The 22,665-nt window shown below is 44.8% G+C and overlaps 1 protein-coding gene across 21 annotated transcripts in view; it reads left to right on the top strand.

Moving 5' to 3' along the window:
* Positions 1 to 22,665, top strand: part of LOC138203162 (receptor-type tyrosine-protein phosphatase F) — a 166,540-nt gene that overhangs the window by 52,931 nt on the left and 90,944 nt on the right. For all 21 annotated transcript variants that reach the window (XM_069157853.1, XM_069157845.1, XM_069157856.1 and 18 more), the window contains exons 2-4: positions 5,316 to 5,490; positions 17,678 to 17,823; positions 18,807 to 18,948. In XM_069157853.1, the coding sequence (XP_069013954.1) occupies positions 5,391 to 5,490; positions 17,678 to 17,823; positions 18,807 to 18,948 (388 nt within the window). In that variant the 5' untranslated portion in view covers positions 5,316 to 5,390. The remainder of the gene's footprint in view (positions 1 to 5,315; positions 5,491 to 17,677; positions 17,824 to 18,806; positions 18,949 to 22,665) is intronic.

Here is a 22,665-nt window from a genome sequence, read left to right as displayed (position 1 = left end):
AATAAATTCAAATGGAGGTGGCACAGTGGTATGTCTCTCCTACTCTGTGTAATACATATCAGTGTAATACACATCACCTTTCATTCCCAGATTGATTTGCGGCTGAAAAAGATTGGAAGCCCCCCCCCCCCCCCACCACCACCACCCCAGAGGTGATTGTAAATCCCCTCTTCAGTGGAAACGTGTGGAGGTGCTTGAGTTTTGTTAAACGTTCATTCAACCAGACTAAACGCCGATCGACATTGTACCACATGGGCGAAGCCAACATGCGACGGTCTTTGTAATCTGTTGAGAGGCAAGTCGGCGCCTGCGTCAGGCACCGTCAGCAGCGTGAGGCGTTGGGTTCGGCTCTCGCACGTCACAGATGACGCCGCGGTGCGTCATGGAGACTCTGAAACACGTTGTAAACGTCCGCATTCATTTTACATGGCAGTAATGGTTAAACTGTGGGAAATAAAGTTGTGCACGCGGGCCAGACCCTTTGCTCATATGATTTATTGCACGAGTGCTTTCATTGTAGGTCAGCATTATCAGTGCTGCGTACTTTCTATTGCTCAACTTAAGGAAGGGCACTCATCTGTTGCAGGTGTCTCGCGGTCTCTCAATCTCGTGCTCGGCAGTAAAGCGTTAACAATTAACTTTGTGGAATCCGCTTGTAAACAGAAGTGCTGTAAAACTCGATAGGTTACAGGACATTACCCTTCGTCGGGTGAAATTCAATGCGAGGTCTTGTTGCAGCCCTGTAAAAGAAGACACGCACCATCAAGTCTGTGGATACAGCGAGGCTTTCAGAGTTGAAGGGAAAACCTAATTTGGTTACTTTACACTTTTCATTTTACAATACGGGCAACACCGGCTCGCAGGAATTCTCCCAGGATCGTGCGATATGTATTCACCGCTGAGGTAAAACAAACAAAAAAAAAAGTAAAAAAAACAAAAAAAACAACAGGAGTTCAGACTTGTGAGGGTGAGCCTTTCCAGGGCATGGAAAACTAATCAGGAGCCAAAACACTGCTGTTGAAATTCAGCTTGTAACTGTGTTTATGGAGCCGTTGCGGGCTTAGCCAATACAAACCTCTCCGGCCCCGGGTTTATCACCCCCAGAGACGGCCATGATTAGCTCCCCACACCGCCAGCCATATATCTCAGCTGTCCCACCTACCCGCGCTCAGGATGACCCATTAAATAGAGCCGGAGAAAGAGAGAGAACATGAGTAGGAGGGATGGAAACGATGGAGAGCAGAAATGCTACCTGTAGTTAGTGTAATAGTAGTGTTTACTCAGACTCAGCGCTCTCTCTCTCTCTCTCTCTCTCTCTCTCTCTCTCTCTCTCTCTCTCTCTCTCTCTCTCTCTCTCTCTCTCTCTGCGCAGCTGTGACTTGCATTGTCTGTCTGTATAGACGACCCCTTTCTGTAATGGGCGGCCACTCCCTTGCCACGCACATGGGCGGGTGGGGGGGGGTAATAACTTGAATGACAGGCACCTCATGCGGGCGGCAAACAAGCAAACAGGACAGGTGTGTGTCAGGTGTGTACACTGAGCTCGCTCAGAAGCTCTTTCTGTCCTCCACGGTTTACCGTTCGAGACGTTCCCATCCCATTGTTCTCCAGTTAATTACTTCACCAAACCTCTTATTCTTCTGCCGGTCGCACAGTGTGTTTACAGTAGACCGTGTTTGTCCAAAGCTTCTTCCTAAAGGACGCAGAGAGCGGTTGCCCTATTGAGTGGATTATCCTCGGGGTTATTTCCAATTCTCTATCAATTCAATAACCTTGTCGTCTCTTTCATGGTGTCTTTGTGTTGGTGCCACTACACAATCATCTCTCTATATAGGATACGCGACCCTGACATATTGACAAATTGGGGGGGGGGGACCCAGTTCTACACCGTAAATTGTGTTCAGGCTTGGCTGCGGACGTCGGAATCACCACCCACATTCTCAAGTGATTAAAGAAAAAAGAAAGAAAAAAAAGGTCCAAAGTTGTTGTGACTGTCTGTTGTAGTTGATGATGAGGTGGAGGATACGCCCCAATCTTTTATTTTTTTTCCTCCATCAGGACGTGTTGTCATAGGTAGTCGGCTAATTGTAACACAATGCATTTACAGTAACAAATTCTTCTCTCCATGAATTCACGTAACTCGACTGCAGACGGGCAAATAGTAACGTCAGAAGGTAATGTCAGTCCAAATTGTGCTCGCTAAAATGCTATAATTTTAATATTCGCAATTTTAAGACAAAAGTAGCGCTTCAAGATGTGCTGCGGCACACTGGTTTATTAAACATTAGCTCAGTTTGCGCACCTCAGTTTCAAACGATTAATTTACCGGAGCTGTGAAAATAATTTAACCCTGACTAATTATTGTGGATATTAATTTAGATCTCGGTTTGTGGTGAAGTAATCTGAGTGATCATTTTAGCCGTAATTATTCGCTGCTCACTCAGTCTATCTCACGCATGCTAACCAGGCTTTGGAATTAAATCATTACCATGACAGAAAGATTCTCATTCACGCTCACAAGGGCAGACGTCCACCCCGGCATCTTCCCACTGTCCCTCTCTCTCTCTCTCTCTCTCTCTCTCCCCCCCCCCACATAGTTGCAAACAATGTCCTCCTGTGTTGCCGAGCCCCCTCGCTCAGATTTTGGATCTCACTGCACCATTTTCCCCGTGTCGGTGCCCTGTCCTTCTCCCCGTTTGCACCGCGCGCCGTAGTGTTTGCGCGCAGCTGGTGGAGGGGGACCGAGCAGCACCGGGGGTAAATAAGTCGCTAAATAAATAAAGAACGAGCCTCGCTCTAGGAATTTGTTTCATTGAAGATGAAAAGCATCTGCCTCTCCCTGGCATCTGCTGTGAAAGATATCCCTCCACCGCCAAGGGTTCGGAGCACCGGCGAGTAGCCAACTCCATCAGCTCCACTCGCTCTCCGCGCACACCGACACCAACCGGCGCAACACTGGCGCGCACAGAAACGGGTGTCAAAACAGATTTGTCAGCCAACAAACTTGATACGAGTTACACTCATTTTGCGAAAGCTAACTTGGGGTATTAAGTTCAGATAAAAACGGGGCCTAAATGTCTTTTAATTCTGGTTGCAGAGGAGGAGGAGGAGGAGGGGGGGGGGGAGGGGGTGTGTGTGTGATCCACTTCTCTGGCATCCTGGGAAGTGTATTTGTGTATTTTGTTTTTGCTTCTCCAGGCTGCTACAGCTTAACACAACAACAATAAACTGCGTTGTCATTACCAGTTAAGGTGAGGACGCAGAAGGAAATATATATATATATATATATATTTTTTTTTTTCTTCAGACATTTGAAATGATTTTAGCTGCACTTGTTGGTATTTCTCCAGATCTCTACACACAGGGAGGGGTGTCGTACAGTTTGATGCGATCACAGCTTGAACCTTCACTGACGATAGATGGTGTTTGGAAATTCCTTGGATGTGAGGTGTGTACGGAATTGGAAATTGGTTTAGCAGACATGAGAGCCTGGAGGCACATTCCTGTAAGTGACAAACGGTGATGAAGAGCGAGCTGTCAATGATACCTGTCTGCTTCTGTGCCCATAGGTGAGGCGCCTGCTCTGACTCGCCATTTCTTCACATAGTTTTACTCAACCATGCATATTGTTTTTTGGTTTTTTTTGTTGCTTTTGCCAAATGACTTGTCAGAAGAGGTTAAAGCGAAGCTCAGATGAAGAAAAGAAGCTATAGAAATTTTTGCTTTGCTGAGACCTCTGCCTAACAGAGTGTTTTCCTTGGTCTTGATTAACAAAGAGGCTGGTCGAAGAGTTGCCCGGTGTGTGCGTTTTTCTCTGTTTCCACCCGCATTGAAATGGCCACATGAGTAATGGGCTGCTCAACACCTCCACAGGCTTAAGAATGTTTTTTTTTTTTTTTTTTTTTTTTGTCCCCACAAGATAGTGGAGACATTGTGTTCCTGACACTCTAACTTATTTAGCTGAACTGAATAGACTAAAGCTGACCGACCACCCAGCGAGCTTCAAGATATTCCACATTGTGAGTTCTTCTCTTTCTCTCTTCACAAATATCAGCAATCAGTATTGTTCAGTCACTACTGTAAACTGGGCAGTGAGATTGAACAGACGAACTGAGAAAGTTTTCAATTCAATTCCAATAGGCCTGTAAAGCCTTTGTACAGAAGCATTGTCAGTGAGCCCTTGAAGACAAAAGTAGGCTTACTTTAAAACTTTTAAAAGTTTTCTCATTTTAGTTTTTTTTTTTTTTTTTCAAAGTCCTCTGCAGATACCGCTTTAATTCCATCAAGAGAGCGAGAGATATCTATCCTTACCATATTGTGGTCTCCTTTACAGCATTATGATTACTCATCAGAGATGGCCATGGGCTAGAGAGTGGGGATAAGAAAATGTAGTTAGTTCAATTCATGGGGATACACAGTTACTTTGTTTATAATAGTATTAGACGTTGAAACTGGAGGCTGTAACAAACTTAAGGTCATATATCAGAATCTTTATCAATTGACTTTGTTGTTTCCTTCTCTAAATGTAATTCCTAAAAATACAAAGTGTCAGTGTTTGTCAGTGCGGTTTCATTTGAGGGACAGCCTTTGTTTGACTTCTTCTGCTTGAGACGACCGAGCAACGCTTTCTGTTTTCCAGCTTGGTTAATTACAGTTCATTTGTGGTCCACCTGCTGCTGTTTTGTTGACCGGCCAGGCTCCCCCGTGGGATATGTTGCGTATTAATTGTTTACGTATGCATACATGTTGTCGTTCTATGAGATCATGGCACTTTGTGTGATTTGAGACCATCTGGAAGATGGGACAGTTTCAATTTCCTAATGGGGAACATTAAGTGGCCGGTGGTCCTGGGGGAGCCGTATTTAGGAGGTCCTCTGGGTTTTTAACTGATCCTCATTGTAAGAGGGTGTCTGAGGAGCTTAAAGCCTGTGCCTTGACCTCCCCTCTGTTCTTGTTATTTTTTTTTTGTCCAATAATTTCCCTCTGTAGAACTGCACCGCTTGTTTCGACAGCTCTTCTGCTGATGTTGTTTGCGTGTTGCGCTCACTTCACTTGTATTTTCCTCTGCCCCGAGCAGGATTTTGTTGTGGGTATTAGGTGCTTTGTTGATCGCGACCAAAGATCTCCAGCGTTGTCTGCTGTTGTTTTCTTACAAGTATACAAACATTTCTGTCTGTTTCGGTGCTGCTCTGCGACTCCCTTTTGATATTTCTGCTTTACTGTGTTATTATGCTCATTCAAATATATGCAAATGTACGGTGAGTTTGAATACTAATGTTTCTGTACCACTGTTCTGCATGTGTTTGCTCTCCCAGGTGTTAGTCTTTGATCCTGTCAGAGTGGGACGTGTCTAGCAGGGGACCGAGGAGGGAGCAGTGCCAACTTGGAACATGGTGCCTAATATTCACCTGGCAGTGCCCCTCCTGCCCAGAGGGGCGTTGCCATTCCTTCTTCTACTCAGCTGCATGGTGTTCTCCTCTCTGGCAGACAGTAAGTAACCCCATTCACGTGTGAAGTGCCTTCCCCGCAATCTGATGTCACAGCTTTACTGTATGTTGCGGCGTCATTTGCTGAACACATTACGAAAATTGCACTTAATGGGAGGATAAATAGCAAATTCTTTAAGAATAATTTCAGGTTTTTGTTAGATCTGGTGATCATTTGAACAATTCTGAAGCCTGATGCGAGATGTTCTCTACATTTAAAAGGACTGACATTTATTATCTGAAGTTGAATTAAACACACTGCATTGCCGCACATATATGTTTGAAGAACAAGCTTTCATGTTGTGCCGTGTTGAGCTTCATTTAAAATAGAATATAGATTCCTTTTACATTTCATGTCTTCGGTGGATTGCGGCAAACAGAAATAGCTGCTCGTCTAACGGACGTCCCCAAGTATAGAGAGCTTCAGCATCGCAACTAAAAATAAGCACACAATGCAGACGGTGACGATCCGTCGGCCTGCGTTGCCCGGTTGTCAATCTGAATGATAGTTTTGGCTGGAAAAAAGGCACTCCGAAAGATGTGTCGCTGCCGCCGCACCTTTGGGTCTACGGGGGCAGCAAAGAGGGACTCCCCTGCCAAAGACTGGGTCAGGGACAGAATTAATTCAACACATGACTTCACCTACAGTGCTGTCACAGGGTCACTGTAATTCAATTATAACCCACCCCCGTCCTGCTCCCCCCCCCCCCCCCAACCGACCACGCCAACTGCTCTGTCCTTTCAAACATGCATCGAATAGGACATGCCCCCCCCGCCCCCCGCCGTACCCGTTGGCTTTTCTCACTCAGCCCTGTGTTACCATCTCTGGCTCTCGTGGTGTGTTTACTTTTTGCACAGAATCACTGCGAACTTGACCTCGCAGAAAAGTTTTGCAGCCCTGTCCTTTTTCTTGTGGTCTGGCAAGACTGTCTTTGCTCTGCTTGTAATTTGATCAGACCAAGTCAAACCGTGACTGGAGCAGTAGTGCTTGAGTAAGATATTAAACATGCGCCCCACTGCACTGGATCCATCCCCACACATGGATTTGACTCAAGTCTGTTAGTTTTTTTTTCCTTTGCAAGCAAACCCATTGCATCCTGCTATAAAATAACACACTCTGAATATGAACAGCCCCTTAAGAATTTAAATAAAGCGTGAATAGCTTGTGATTAATTATATCTGAAAGAAGTTAATTGAATAAGTGAAAGACAGTTTGTGTTCGGTCTATTAATAATTGGTTAGTACTCCTCTTCACAAAGCAAATGAGATCTGCTATATGAGTCATCTATTTACTGGTTGTGGAACTTGTTTACTGTCATGGTATGTTGTGTGCTTGTGCTTTTCTCTGGCTGCATTTTAATCAGCAAAATTGATTCAATTGCATAGGCTTTTTTTTTTTTTTTTGAGATTAGGAATAAAAGACTATGTTAGGGCCTTTGAAGGTGCCAAGATATTGTTTGAATATGCTGAGTCTGTCAGAAGCCTTGTGCAGCCCAGAGTTTGGATGGAGCCCTTGATTACAAAGCTGTGCTATCTTTAATCTATATTGTGCATATAGGTACATGCAAATGTGCATAATAAGCAAAGTGGGCTGGCTGGTGAAAGTAATTTAAAGATCGTATTTTGTCATAGTTGCATCCGTTATAATTTTTTGAATTAAGGATGCAAGTTTTTGGTTTTATAGATAGTGTTCAATTCGAGAAAAATGTGCAATGTAAAGTAACTTTTGTAAATCCTGTATCTTTGCTCTGTGCTTCTGTCTCCGAGAGAGCAAGATCGCTCCGGTCTCTAATTTCAGTAATTATATCATTTACAGATAAAAACACAGATCCCAGCATTTTAATTAAAAGACAAAGATACTCTGATGTGACAAGCTGGCACAAGTGTTTTTATTGAGGATACACCCAGACACAGATACATGAATACAGGCGAGCGAGAATAAAGGTGGAATTTCAGCTTAAAAGGTAAAACATGAAATAACTTAGAAAAAAGGGAGGCCTTCCTCCGCTCTGGGGTTTACCTATGGTTGTAGTTTAATGTAAGCTCACATGGGAAAAGGCCGAGAACTGTTATTACCCCGACTGTAAAGCAAACAGACGTAGAATTAAAATAAAACAGTTGGGGGGCAAAAATAACACCTACCACTAATAGCAGGGTTGCGTTCATGCGGTGCCTTTAATTTCTATGCAACTTAGTTATGTGAACTTGATAGTTCTGGTTTGGATTTCCTGTATTACAGGGCAGACACCAGACAGATATTATGGGCGGGGTGCCTGGCAAGTTTCTGATTACATGGGTTCAGCCTGGTGTCCTTGTCTCCCCCTTGAAAAAGTTGAGCAGGCAAAGGAACCACAAACATGTGTGAGCAGTGTTCGGCTATGCCTTTCTAAAAAAAAAAAACTAAAAAAAAACAGTCTGTTCTGCTATTTACAGTTCATTGTTTGATGTTTTCAGGTGGCCTCATTTCAATGTGCTTGTTTGTTTGGCGTAAGATGGTACAATTCATCATAATTTTAGCCGCACAAATAACTACAAGAAAACACTCCAGCAGCGCGATCCGTGTTCGAGCCTCGTGACATCATTCATCTTATATCATCATTGAGTAGGCACACAATACAGTGTGATTACTCTGAGTGCTGATCACAGACGCCCCATCGATCCCCGGGGAGCCCAGCCTAATCAACTAGCCCTCCATACCGCCTCCTTGTACACAATAGGCCACTGGCCCCACAAGGTCAGCCTCAAAGTCACACATACCCAGCACTTAAATGTAATGGTTATCTTTTTGTAGCGCTGTCATTGTGAGTTATTTCATGGGCTTTAATAAGCTTTTGATGTATGTGTCTCCTCTCCTTCCTCCCATGTTATAATCTTGGGCTTGCTTTTCATGGGAGGTACAGCGGGATCACCAAGGCCTCCTTTGTGCCCAAGTCTGCTCTTTTCACTCCCAGCAGTAGGGAGATTACAGTGGTACCATGATTATCTTAATAAGTTGAAAATGACTTTTTTTTTTTATATATCAAATCACTGTCTCATGCTGCAAATGTTTAGTGTCCTATTCGTGATCTTATGTGTAACATCAGTAAAATAACTTTAAATCATTGGTTTTTAAGACAATTTCTTTGCCATCGTATTTCTGTATTGTCGAATGGCTTTACCATAAGCAAGAAGTTCCCAATGGGGCCACGGTGCTAAATATACAGTATATATATATGCTCTTAGCTTTGAAACAGACACTTCTCCAAGGAGCCTGTAATACAGCACAGAATTTCATGAATGTTTGAAAAGCCCTGAAATCCACATAACTTGCTATGTACCCCACGAAACTGCATGATAATCATCGTAGATTGATTTGGCAAATTTCAAAGCTCACAAAAGAGTGAAGCAATGAAAGTGCCAAAGTGGTTTGGAGATGAGCGGCCAGATGGGGGGCTGCATGGCTGGAAATTGGATTGTATTTTTTAGTGTCCATATGGTCGCCTAGTTCAAAAACTGACGGGGACAGAAATTGATTCTTTTTTAATTAAAAGTAACCATATCCACCTTGGAGAGCCACTCGGAGAGTAATGCAGTTAGCACACAGCTGTGGTCCACACTCATTGTACAGACAGGCACACTGTGAGGGAGAGACTGAGGTGGTGGTGGAGAGGGGGTGGGGTGGGGGGCAGCTGAACAATAGAAAATTCACTCTGAGGAAGCAGTGGGTGTGAGAGCAACATCTTCAACATAAACACGTCTTAGAGGTTTGAAGAGATTTGATGGGAAGTTGTTTTCATAAGCCAGTGCAGCAATGTCAGAGTGGAGGCAGGAGAGGGTCATCGGAGGTTAATGACGTGAGATTAATAGTTTAATTAGGGAGCTCGATAGCAGGGCCAGAGGCAGTCACCCAAACCCGCTGCTGCGTCCCGGTTTCGGTGGTGCCACAGCATGACAGGAACCGGCAGTGTCCTTCCAGAAAAAGGGCAGATGGAGAGAGACAATTCAATTCTGTGCTCGTCGTCGTGTCATTATTGACAAAACAAATCTCCACCCACGACTGTCCCTCACTACGTTGCACTTGTTACACTCTCACTTAATCTCAGTCTGCGTTGAATCGAAATAATCAACTATTACCAGACGTTTAAGTGATAATATGGATTTGTATGGAGTGATACTATGTGAGAAGTATTTGAGGCGTTAAAGGATGCACATTCAGCTATTTTGGCACTTCCTGATCAGATGGCGAGACGGGAGAAATTCAGGATAGCTGGCACTAAATTGGACATAATCAAGTAACTCACAGCCACATCACCACTCACTTGGGATAGGAGATGATTTTCGAATAGTGTTGGGGGCGGGAGGGGAGGGGGTATTGTTTAGTTTTGGTGCATCCTCTAAGGTGCTTTTAAAGGCATTTAACTCAGCCCAAACAGCCTGTGGCCATGGAGCAGAATAAAAATGTGTTTGGATCTCAAGTGGGATCTTTTTCCATGGATAAATGGTCACACCTTTCAAGCCAGAATCTCGTTGTTGTTCCATGTACCATCCGTTACATAATTTAATTTCCCTCCTCAAATTCGGGCTAGTGGAGAGCTGATTTACTTAAGACCTCCAGGCCGTGTGGGTGAGACGACGAGAACAATGGTAGGGGCTCTTTGTGGTCTCTGAGGGAAGGCTAATCTAAGGGAGGCAAATTAATGAGGTTAGTGAGGTCGCAGAGGGGGCGTGTGGTGATGGATGATGAGCAAACCCCAAAATGGGATCTCTGAAGAAGCTCGGAGCCATCTCAGCAGCTGCCCCCACGTCCCAGCACCTCCCGGGATCACTTAACATACTTAACATTTTCCCCACGTTGGTTTATTAACGTCGGGGTCCGAGACAAGGTTGGACTTTACCTAGCAGCACAACCCCCCGCTCCCACCCACCCCCACCGCCCACCCACAAGTCGCCAGAATCTCCCTTTGTGATCCCACAGCCACTTTAGAGGCTAGTTTGGATTTCCATTACAAAGATGGCACGCTCTATACTTTATTACATATTCAAGCTGCATTCAAAATGTACTCTCCCCTTCTCGTATTTTGTTTAGCATGCGAGTATCCCCGGGTTGACGCCCACACACGCCTCCAAATGCAGCAGTCCCTCATAGTTCCAAAGTAGCACACATTAGCAGAGTTGTCGCGCGAGTTAGGAACACGTACAAAGACAACTTGTTCTTTAGCGACAGGGAACTGCTTTGAATTTTGCATTTGTACTGTCCAAACGCGTGCTTGTTTTTAGTTAATGACACGGCGAGACCACGACCGGGATGTTAGCACCGAGGAAAAGGAAACCGTGAAACAGTTTTGTAACCATAATTTTCCTTAAAACAGCATCCGAAACAAAAGCAGTTTTATCTTAAGGAAGCACAACAAAGGAACCGTGGCAGAGTGTCTGCCTTTTTGTCTGTGCAAACTTTCCCTTAAGGAATCGGGTGGGTTGAAAGAAGTCACATATTGTGAGTCATCTTAGCCTCGATCTAGGTTGGGCGCCAGTTTGAATACCACAGGTAATATAACACCTCAGACTCCCAATCGTGTGATACCAGGAACACCCACGTTCTCACCATCAAAAAGTCCACAATGAAGCATTTATCCTCTGATATTTTTTAAACAGTTGCTTTAAATGCCCAGTCTACGCACCAGTCACCAAAGCCCATTCTGTCTTTCTTTTAGTTTTTGCAAATGTCATACGCTGACTGACAGTCAAGACGAGAGAGAGAGAGAGAGAGACACACAGAGAGAGAGACAGAGAGAGAGAGAGAGAGAGAGAGAGAGAGAGAGAGAGAGACTTGAGAGATTCCTCCCTCCCTTCATAATCGGCTTGAGAAGATGAAAGCCATTACATTAATGTTGCTCACACTGTGAAGAGAGGAGTGAAGGGTAATTGCACTTAGAGTTCTTTCTGTTCTCCACTGTCTTGAATAATTCAGGGAAGGCTGGAAGGCCTGATAGAGAGCCAGTCTTTGTGGTCCATGGCCATATTGAAAGTTTTTTTTTTTTTCCCCTTTTTCTCTTCTATAGGTTTAGACATTTTCTTTTAAGTACAGTATCTCTGTTGATGAATCACATTAGTCTTCCGATTTCACTGAAGTTCCGATAACACTTATAAGGCTCCATCAGTCTTCGGCCACTGCACTTCATTCCAAGAAGAGAAATGTAAAAATAGTTTCTGGTCTCTGTGTTATCATAAGAAAATGCAGTGTGAGCTGACTGCGAGTGAGTTGGAGAGGGAAGTGCATGGAAACTGAACCGTCCAGAAAAATCCTAGAACAACATGGGGAGGAATTTGTGGAGTTTGATTCCAGGAATTTCTTAATGAAGGGGTGACATTGAACACTGAAACTTTAAATTCAGGTAAAGACATAAAGGCCAATTCACAAGGACTAAAAAAAAAAAACATTCGTAAAGTGTCTCGCTCGTCTTACCGTCGAAGGTGAAGGGAAGTCCATTGTGTGATTGACACTGCAGCTGCAATAATAAGTTGATTCATTGATTTGTCAATCAACAGAAAATGAATCAGTTAGTGCCAAAACATTTGCTTTTGTAGTCTCGCGTGACAGTAAATTTAATATTTTGGGGTTCTGCATGGTCGGTCAGATAAAATGTTGCATTGGGCTGTTGCATTATATCGACATTTTTCACAATTTTCTGGAATTTAGAGACAAAATGAAGAACAAATTAAATACCCTGCAGAATAATTGGCAATCCAGAAAATCTTAAACGGAAGAGCTGTTAAACTACTGCACTGTTGACAGCACTGTGAAAAACATGCTCATTGTGAGCTGTTAGCGTTTTCTTTTTTTTTTTAAATAAATCATCTTGAGCAGGAGGATATCTTATGAGACAAATGACACAATGTTCCTTGGTGTTCAGCTGTAAAACAGAAGTGCAGATAGAAAACATGATGTTTATTGGTTTAAACAAACAGCCTGAAATGCAGTTGACTTTATAGGGGTAAATAACTTGGAGGTGTGGCAGCTTTATACGGAATTAATTGCAAACAAGTTGGCTGCTAATGGCCTCAAAAGACCTTAATGGAAGTATTCCATTAAAACAACCAGTGCTGATGCCATCAGACAAATTTCCACTAAGTGTCGCCCCATGAAAATGATAACTTGCTAATCCATTATTAATAAGAATTAATGGTGTTCTCTCTGGCGTGTGCGAATCGATCCCTGATACTCTACACTGCAGAGTAGCTCTCGTTGGGCACTCTGGCAGGTTTGGGAATACACTAATTGTTAGCCACACAAGTGCCATTTACGCGACTCTCCCTGCTGTCTCTGCATTTATTACAGGCCGTACACCGAGGCCCCCGACGAGGGAAAAAAAGAGAAAACTGTATAGCTGCTTGGGAAAGTATCAAATAATAGCACGTATTTTTGTATCTCAGAATAGTGAGCAGCTCCGAGTAATTTCCCATTCATTCAGCCCTGCATATAGTTCGCCCCTGCTCTCGTCGTTAGTCCGTATTTCAGACCCGTTTGCGGTGCAGGTCTTGACGGGCGATCATCCATCTCAACACGTGGAGATCTGTCCAGTGAATACTCACACATGTATCTCTATTGGACTTCAGACAAGCGCGCACCTTTCATCTCTTTAATGACCTCAGACCCCACAAATACTGCTGCAGGCGTCAGGTTAACGGAGAGAAGCTGTTTAATCCCTCTCCCCCCCCCCCCACAGCAATCAGCAGCTTTTAGGCTCCTTCGCTGCTCCAGGATCTATTCAGATTTGTCAATAGCCTCCACTCAGGGTTAGAGTGTAGATGTCACCACGCTAAATCACCACACTGCATCATAAGTGCTAAATTCAGTGAATTACTACTAATGACTGCTAGTAGATCAAGCCAGCACTTTATATTAAGTTTTTGAACAAGGCGTTAAAAGGGTTTGCATTCATTTCCCTAATAACCCCACGATGTGTTCGATAATGAGGTTAATGTCTCTCGTGTAGCAGCGAAGAAGAAACACCTATTAAGTCCCGCAGAATAAGAGTAGGGAAGTTTTCACATGTGTGCATTGTTTTTGTGCTTCGATGAATTCATTTATTCCATTCATTAGTCATAACATGAAAGGCTCTTTGCTCCAGCAACCAAAAGCCGTGTTTTTCTTTTCCCCTCCACCACCAGCCACGCTGCCGTTTGTGCACGCCAATGCTGTTTTTCATGGAGATCACTTTCTCATCTGTCTGGCGCGTTCATTTGGTAATTAAAACCAGTAGCTTGAATGATTGAGTGGTAATCCAGATGTGTTCATCTGCTTTGCATTTGACTAAACTCATTCAGTTCAGCGTTCGCGTGACAGTAATTACGGCGTCGTTGTAATTTGGCCAAAAATGTTGGAAATACGAGGTATTCATTAGCCAATAACCTCGAACCCGAAGATTCTGGTCGCTCGCAGCGAGAAGTCTGCCTGACAGCTGCGGCAGCGCTTCCCCTGCATCGGCAGAGAGAAGAGAGCGCGCGTTAAAGCCTTGTCAAAGAAAGGAGTTTTCAATGTGATGTATCAAAGCATAGGAAGAGTGCGGCTCAAAGGTTGCAGTCAGTGGCTGAGTGAAGGATTTGCATAGGTAGGCTTATGTGTTTTCCACCTCGCCCTTGCCATTGTTTTCATGTGACAACCGCCTGACAGCAAAGAAAATGGGACACGGGGAAGGAGAAAGAAAAAAAAATAAAATAAAAAATAAAAAAAAAGTCTAGATTTTGTCTCGAAGAAAAGAAGTGACAAACCCAACAGTTTCGTATCCTCATCCGGCAGCGGTGCAGGAACACCCAACTCTTTCAGTTCGGTCTTAAATGCCTCCGGCCTTTCGGTTGGTGTTAGGACCACTATTAACTCCGCGTGGAAGTCAGAGGTTTAGGATCTACTGGCAGTCATAACATGAAAGGCTCTTTGCTCCAGCAACCAAAAGCTGTGTTTTTCTTTTCCCCTCCACCACCAGCCACGCTGCCGTTTGTGCACGCCAATGCTGTTTTTCATGGAGATCACGTTCTCATCTGTCTGGCCACCCAGACCTTTTGGAGATTTGGGGTTCGAACGCCCGGCGAGATCTGGATGAACGATGGACAGCTCGGAATTTGCCGTCGTTTCGTCTTTTGAGTCAACTATCGGAAATTCAGGGGAAGCTTGTTCAAGAGGATTCATGTAGGAAAAGATCAGAGAGGCCAGTTTACTCCGTTCATCTGTTTATCCCTAAAAAAAAAAAAAAAAAAAAAAAAATCCCTTATCATTTCTAAGATCCAGCAGTTCCTGACTTGGATGTTTGTGCCAATACACGAGCTGCCATCCTTTAATTTGAAGCACGTGCGGAGGACTGTTTTAATACTTGCCCGATCTCCGTCCGAGCAACGAAGTGGAAAAAAAAAAAGAAAAAAAAAGCCCCTCGCGTCAATTTATGACGGACAGATGTTAAGAGCAAACTCCTGGAAGTCAGATTGGTGCTAATCAGGTTTTGAGGATTCCAAGTCACCCGGCCACGCACGCACCGACGCGTGCTCAGGCACGCTCTTAATGCCCATCTGGTTAGAATCGTTAACGCGGCTCCCACCGACGCTATGGGGAAGGATTTATTGCTGCGCTGCCGCAGTCTTTTAAGTCTCATCTCCGGAAGATCCGGGACGAATATATCATTCAAATGTCGCGTGGATTTAGAGATTGCGACGGGGTCGCAGGTTGCAGTTGGATAGATGCATGTTGAGGCTGCTGTGCTTCGCCAAGTGTGCTTCGCTGCCTGTTGACGCACTACGCCGCGCTGCAGTACATCTCCATTGTTGGCCTTTTGTCAGCTCGTCGTGGTTGTTTTTTTTTTGTTTTTTTTTTAAAGATCAAATTGACTTCAGTCTGTTAGACTTATTGCAGTTATATCACAGTTGCATACTCTTCAGAAGACCAGTTGAAAACACTTGATTTTCAACAACAAATATAATCAAACTGATAGCTGCATTTTTACTTTTTGAAGTTGATTTATATGGTTATATTTTTCACTTGTGGCTCCCTGCCTTGTCACGTACCACGTGTGCAGTTGATTTGGTATAAATAGCAGGTAAACTTGTTGAAAATATTTCGACAAGAAGCCACATTCTCTTATTTCTGCACTGTAAAATACAGCTTCCTGTTTGAGCTTAAAATATGAATTTTTTTTTTTTTTTTTGTTACCAATCAAAAACTACAAATCGTTCCTCTAACTTTGTTAAATGTTAGCTCGAATAAATATGGCCTCATTTTAAAACCTCTGTCTCAGTCTATTTAGATTTGTTAATACATTGAACTGATCGGGAAGCTGTTTGAACTTAAATATGTATTTCAGCTTAATTAAGATGGTCTGTTGTTTATTTGTTTCAAATCTGTTAATTCATCATTTCACATCAGTATAATTAAAGTCAGGACGAATCATGCTCAAAAGCTCTGAAAATAAAAAGGTTTTTGATTTAACTTAACATTAATACAACTTCCGTTGAGTTTACGAGATAAGATTAGTCGACTCCAGTAAATTTGTTTGCGGTGTTCCACAGCTCGATTGTACCTCTCCTCCTCCGACCGGCTTCATTTGAATGTGCGTAAACCACCTCACATCAAAGTGTCGCGTACGCACGCGCACACCGCTGCCTGCAGGCTCGCAGTATCACTTTTACTGCAGACTGTAGGGCTGCACTCGACTCGGATTTCTGTCGGTCCAATCAGATTTGGCTTCTGAACATGAAGATTCACTCCGTTCGGTCCTCTTTGTTTTCCATTTTGCAATGGAATGACTGAGGGGGGGGGGGCCCTCCGGGTGACGACTGGACGTTCGGAGGGGCAGCCCGAGTCTTATCGCTGTACGTCGTTCGTATGAACGCTCCTGTGCAGAGATGTCCTCCCGACGAGGACGGCCAGCACCGACGGTGCGGTCTCTCTTTCTCCGGCCGAGCGAGGGCAGAGAGTGATGGCGTGACAGGTGGACCTGCAGAATGTGCAGGGCAGACACCCCCGTCCGCATCCGAAGTAGGCACAATGTTATGCTAACTACAAGTCGAACCCCTCCCCTCCGCCACCTTCCACTAATGTTATATCAGAGCACATAAAAAAAAAAAAAAAAAGAAGAGAAGAATGGTGGCAGCCATTGCTGGATTTTCCCCAGTGTGTGCTCAGTGAGGGAAGGCTGGCGGCTCCTCTGTGTACGCAGCGTAATGATTTACTCCTTTGTGCGCGTCTCCACGGGACAGTCTCCTCGTCTGTGGTTTAGGTGTTCCCCACCTCCCCCCCCCCCCCCCCCCCCTTTAATGACTCTGGAGATGAAACACGAGCTGACGAAGCCGGTAATAAGGGCATTGTGTCACGTTGCTGCAGCCAGGATTATGCACGTCTTGAGGCTGTAAATACAGCAGAAAGCACGGCGGCCGTAGCGCGCAGCTAAGGTGCGCTCATTGTGGCTTCGCGTCAGCTTTGACAGGCCGTCGGCGAAAACACACACTCCATTGTTCGTGCGCACAATGACGCTGGGCGCGGTGCTCCGTGGAAACCCGAAAGGCAAACAGCGGAAACTCCGGCTCGGAGTTGCTCTCCGCGGTTTGTTTGTAAACACGCGCGATCCAGGAAGTCGTGATGCAGAATCAAAACGGGTAGTAAGACACAGTCGTTGCCTCGTTGGGATTTTGGCAAAGTGTCGAGCGCTTTAAAGGCCTCGTCAGACAATTTGGGGCCGTTTGAATGCGAAACAAAACGACCAGATGAACTCCCAACGTCGTATTTGCTGTGGGTGACGAACTCGGCCCCGTTTCAGATTATGTGTCAAAGCACAAGGTTGAAGAATTCAACCTGCTACGGTGACAGACGGACACACAAAGGCTCCATGTTCCTCCCGTGACCGAGCTGCAGGTGTGCGCGGCAACAACGCCTCCGTGGGGGGGGGGGGGTTTCTCTCATGGTTGCCTTTGTGCGGAGAAAGTGACACCCACAGATGACCAGCTCTTACCTGCTGACGTGGCGGACGCACGGACGTCCCCCTTCGCCTCCTCCCACCCCCTCCCGCTCTCTCCTTTACCTCGACTCTCCGCCTCCTTCCCTGTCATTAACTTTTTTTTTTTCTCTCTCTCTCTCTCTCTCTCTCTCTCTCTCTCTCTCTCTCTCTCTCTCCCCCCCCCCTCCTCCCCCTCGCACCCCCCTCCCCGTGACCCCTTCACTCCGTCTTCCTCAGGCCTGCCGAGTTTTGTCAAATCCCCCGAGGACCAGACGGGCATCTCGGGCGGGGTTGCGTCGTTTGTGTGCCAGGCCGCCGGGGAGCCCAAGCCCAGGATCACCTGGATGAAGAAAGGCAAGAAAGTCAGCTCCCAGCGCTTCGAGGTGGGCAGCCGTGCGCGGCTTTCACAAATCCCAACACTCGCACGCGCACGCACGCACGCACGCACGCACGCACAACACGGGCAGCCGCAAACACACAACGCGCGTGACACAAAAAAAACAAAAAAAAAACAACAACATTACAGGCGCGGATCTTCAGACGCTTCTCGCAGCCCTCTTTCATTAAGACCGACACTTCCACACATGCGCGCACACTTGCGGCACAAATCGCACGCTGACACACAATGAATCGCGCCTGTTATTGAAGCATCACACCAACTCCTCTCCTCTCCACTCCGAGCCAAACCAGACAGGCTTCCCTTCTCTTTAATCCCCCCCCTCCACCCCCCCACCCCCCCCATCTTGATTTATAAAGTCCGCTTCATCTCTCTCTGTCTTTTTCACACCCTCGCCCTTCCCCTTCTGTTCCTCGGCTACCCCATCTCTGGCCATACACCCCCTTGATCTGTTACTTGATGTGATTCCCCTCCCTCTTTTCAACCCGCATGAACAGAAAGAAACGGCTTAGCCGGGAACTATCACTTGTTTTCTGACTAGTCTTACCTCGCCACCAAAACTGCGGCAGCTGGGGAGTTTGTGCTCCTCGGCTGGTATTCCTTACCGCCGTGTTCATGCTGCGCATCGGTGTTGTTGTTTTTTTTTTTTTAATACGACTTCATATTCATATTCACTCTGAACACCCTAATTGAGTCCCACTTGTCTTTAAGAGGACATTTTGGCCCTTTTTTTTTTTCATTCGTTTTACTTTTGTAGTGAGAATGAAAAACACGAGAAACTCCCAGAGTCTCGAGAAACGCATCAGAAACACACACACACAAAAAAAAAAATCAAGAAAACTGTAATCTGCAAGTGGAAATGGATTCATTTATAATCTTGCATTGAAGTTGTATCTTTGGATTGAAAAAGAGGCCCCTAAAAAAAAAAAATATCACCGCCGCCCTTCTGCTTTGCCGTGGCTCTCGCAGGTGATTGAGTTTGATGACGGTTCGGGCTCCGTGCTGCGGATCCAGCCGCTGCGCACACACAGAGACGAAGCCATTTACGAGTGCACAGCCGCTAACAGCGCCGGCGAGATCAACACCAGCGCCAAGCTTACAGTGCTTGAAGGTAAGATAAGTCTCTCCTTTTTTTTTTTTTTTTTTTTTTTTTTTTTCTTTCTCCGCTTCGTTGCTCGCCCCATCTTGCTTTCGCACCCTCTCTTTTCTTTACACTCCCCTCCTTTTCCTGCTGCTAGTGGTTTTGGAAGCTTTTATTTCCGATATATCCAAAAGCAAATATGAGTATTTGCCTTAAAAAAAAAAAAAAAAAATCATACATAAACATTTGCAAAAAAAAATAAAAATCTCTGGATCCTTCGTTCTGGTACTGTCATGGAAAAGCAGATAGTGTGCATCTTAATGTAAACTCCACAAGGTGGGGGAAAAAAAAAAATGTGTGGATTGAGATTTTTTCTTATAAAAGATAGCATACAGTTCAGCAATTCATCAAATGTATGACCTGAAATGGAGTTACACTTGAAGAAATATGTGCTATATATTGTCTACAACCCAATGTTTATACATGTCTTCTTCTCTCGCCGAGTCACTTAGCCCCGTCTGAATCCTCTACCGTGGCAAATCACTGCCAGGCTCAATTAATGAAGATGAGCTGTTGTTGTGAATACCGGCTGGCGGCCGATATAGCTGACTTGAATGAACATTTACAAAACAATAATTCCCTTCCCGTCCACACAACTTGAAGAAAAAGGCCTCACGCGGACACATTTAACATTTTGTCTGCGCTAAGAGTGTCTTCCGTATGTAAGGGTAGCCGCCGTTGCTGCAGGCCAGTTTGACCTCCGTGGACCCTCTTTTCCCTTCTCGTCCATGGAGTTTTAATGCTTGTGATTTATGTGGACAGAGGCTCTGCACCTCTCCCTGCGCGCTCTTCCATATCACTGAGCTGTGAGCACGAATTTCCTCTTTAATTGATTGTAATTTTGTCATGTGAGTGCGGGTCACCACAGGAGTTTATTTCATTGGAAACTTTGAAGGGGAAAAAAAAAAAAAAAAGCTTCAGAGCTAGCCAGAGGGAGGATTAAAGCCGTCCACAGCCATTACAGTGGCATTATAGCGGATCCCCTCTCATTCAAATACAGCCTTTTCCACCCCCTTTTTGAATCCCATCTTCCTTCCACCCTCCCTTCCTTTTTTGCCCGTCCACACTGATTTGGTGATATCATCGACTGGGCTTGCGTAATCTTCCCGAAGGGACTTTTTCTTCAGTGCAAAGAAAGGTTGTTGTTGTTTTTTTTTACCCTTCTTTTGCATCGTATCATGAAGAATGCTTTCGCCCTGCACAAACAAACAGCTCCAACACGACAGGAAGCTCACATGAAATGAGATGATATTAATCACAGTGTTAGTGTTGGAGGGCCAAACGGGACACGAAGTTCGGATTCCCTCAGTTCCTGATGTAAACACGGACGACAGTCTTGCTCAACAGCGAGCAACTTTTCCCGTCAGCGGACGTACTTTGCACGAAGTGGTCTTCTCTCTGCGATCTTGCGCTCACTGTGGTAGCTGCGAACTCCGGGGTCACGTAGCACGACGGACAAATGCAATACGATGCTTTTATCTGCAGGGCTTTACTCATACATACACTCTCTGCACGTTCAGCGTGCGAGAGTAATCAGATCTTCAACCGTGACAGTGTTAACAACACAGTCTTTGTCCTGGTTACTCTAAAGTTACCTTCTAAATTTTCACAAGACGCACCTACTTCAGGCTACAATTAGGAATAATATTTACGGTAATATTAAACTGGCACGACACAAAAGAGTTGCAACAGCGTTGAGCGCTCCACCAAAATATCCACACCTGTGTGTCGTAGAAGGGAGACACTTTCCGCTCATTGTTTTTGGTCTCACAAACCAAAACAATGAAAGGCTCCCGAAGAAAAACAAAAACAAAACTGCCTACAAACTCCAGCAAGCCTCATCTGCGTTAGCTGCCCGGGGTGAAATGGCAGACAGCCAAAGCAAACAAGTTGCCGGTGAAGTCGACGTCTTCGTCGAACCCTTGGCAAGGCCAACAGAGAGAGATATTTATTTCCAAATCTGGACTCCAGTAGTACGTTTCCAACTCGTTTTGTACGCGTTAGAAGTGAGTCGCTGCCAAAACGGCTACGGACGACCTTATCGACTGATGTAGTGTGACGCTTGTAGCCGTCATATTGTTTTTCAATCTTTCAGCCCGTTATTGTTGAAAACCAATTGAACAGTAAATGTAAATAATTGGAACTTCATGCAGTTTACAATTTATTTGACAGCGAATGGGAATCTCTCAGCATTTATTATCAAACAAAAACAAGCAAAAGTTTGGAGAAAAAAAATAGTAAGATTTGTGATATTTTTTTTTTTTCTTTTTTTTCTTTTTTTTTACTTAATGCAGTCCCAGAGGCGGAACCAGAGAACAAAACCCCACATCATGTTAAATCAAAATAACCCCTTCAATCTGCCCGTCCGCAACCCCGGGGACGAGCGAGACGCAGAGCATCTCCGTACACGCACACAAACACACACAAACCACACACACAGTCATGCATATTCAATGACACAAACACACTCAGCGCAAACACACACACACACACACACACACACACACACACACACACACACACACACACACCCTTACCGAGCAATGACGTCAGCTCTCGCTCTATTTTTGGACTATTGTTTGTAGCCGAGTGATACATCAAATTCATATCAGCGGCAGTTCACAAGAAAACACTGGGGCAGCACCAAACAGATGGAGACTAATGATCCTCCTCCCTAATGGTAGCCTGAAGGTTTGAGGAGTCGGCGTCACGTCGGAACGTTTTCCTTTTCACATCTCGGACCGAATGATACCGTCTCGGAGAAAGTGACTCGGAAACCTGCTGAGACTCTGTGAACTTAAATCGCTGCGGTGTTCTTGAGCAAGGCAGTGGATGGAGCTCTGCCCGATGTGGATGTGTAAGGGGGGGGAAAAAAAAAATGAAGCCCAGCATTGCTGAAAAAAACATGTCACGTCTCAGTCAACCTTCACTGAATAAATAAAGGTTAAAAAAAAAAAAAAAAAAAAGGACTTCATAAGCAAAAGCGTCCTCTTTTTGCATTCCAAAAGAAAAACTCCCGACTCCCAACATGAATTAAAAGACATGTGACTTTGCATCCACATGAAGTTGTCATAATGCACTGAGTGCCTCATCCAGAGAGGCAGTGAGAATGCTGAAGTCATTATAGCGCTAAGTCGATCTGGATTATAGGTTTTAGCAGAGCAAAGGAAGGTCGAGCATTAATTATGATTATTTCATATACTGGCTCTTTATTTTGCAATGCCAATCCTGCAAAATATGGATTATGACAGTCGTACCAGTGCAGCTTTGCACGTGCTTCCAGCGCTCTGTGAGGAAGGCTGTACCGTGTGAAAGGAAAGTAGCAGGAGGGCATGAAAGTGTTGGGGTAGACTTGCTTGTGATTTTTACGCCCAATGCAACAGGTGCACGTTTATTTTTGTGTGCCCAACGCCAACTTCTTATGTAACACCGGTAATATACAATAAAAAAAAGAAGAAAAAAAAGTCATATTGTGATTTTTGCAATATTCGGACTTGTCGACGTCATGACGTGCGTTATGCGCTGTACTTATGCGCGGTGAGCGTGGCAGAAAGTGGCTCCACGGTGGAAGAGTTAGTTCCCAAAAGAGAAGTGACTTCGGTTGTGTGGAAGTGTTTTGGGTCCGAAGCATCTGATCTTCAACAAACCACGATAATATGTTCGTTAGTTCTGAACGTTTGAAGAAAC

Source organism: Embiotoca jacksoni, unplaced genomic scaffold (assembly GCF_022577435.1).
Source record: "Embiotoca jacksoni isolate LCO1_2020_lvr unplaced genomic scaffold, fEmbJac1.0.p SCAF_22, whole genome shotgun sequence".
NCBI lineage: Eukaryota > Metazoa > Chordata > Actinopteri > Embiotocidae > Embiotoca > Embiotoca jacksoni.
This window is presented reverse-complemented; position numbering and strand designations above follow the sequence as displayed.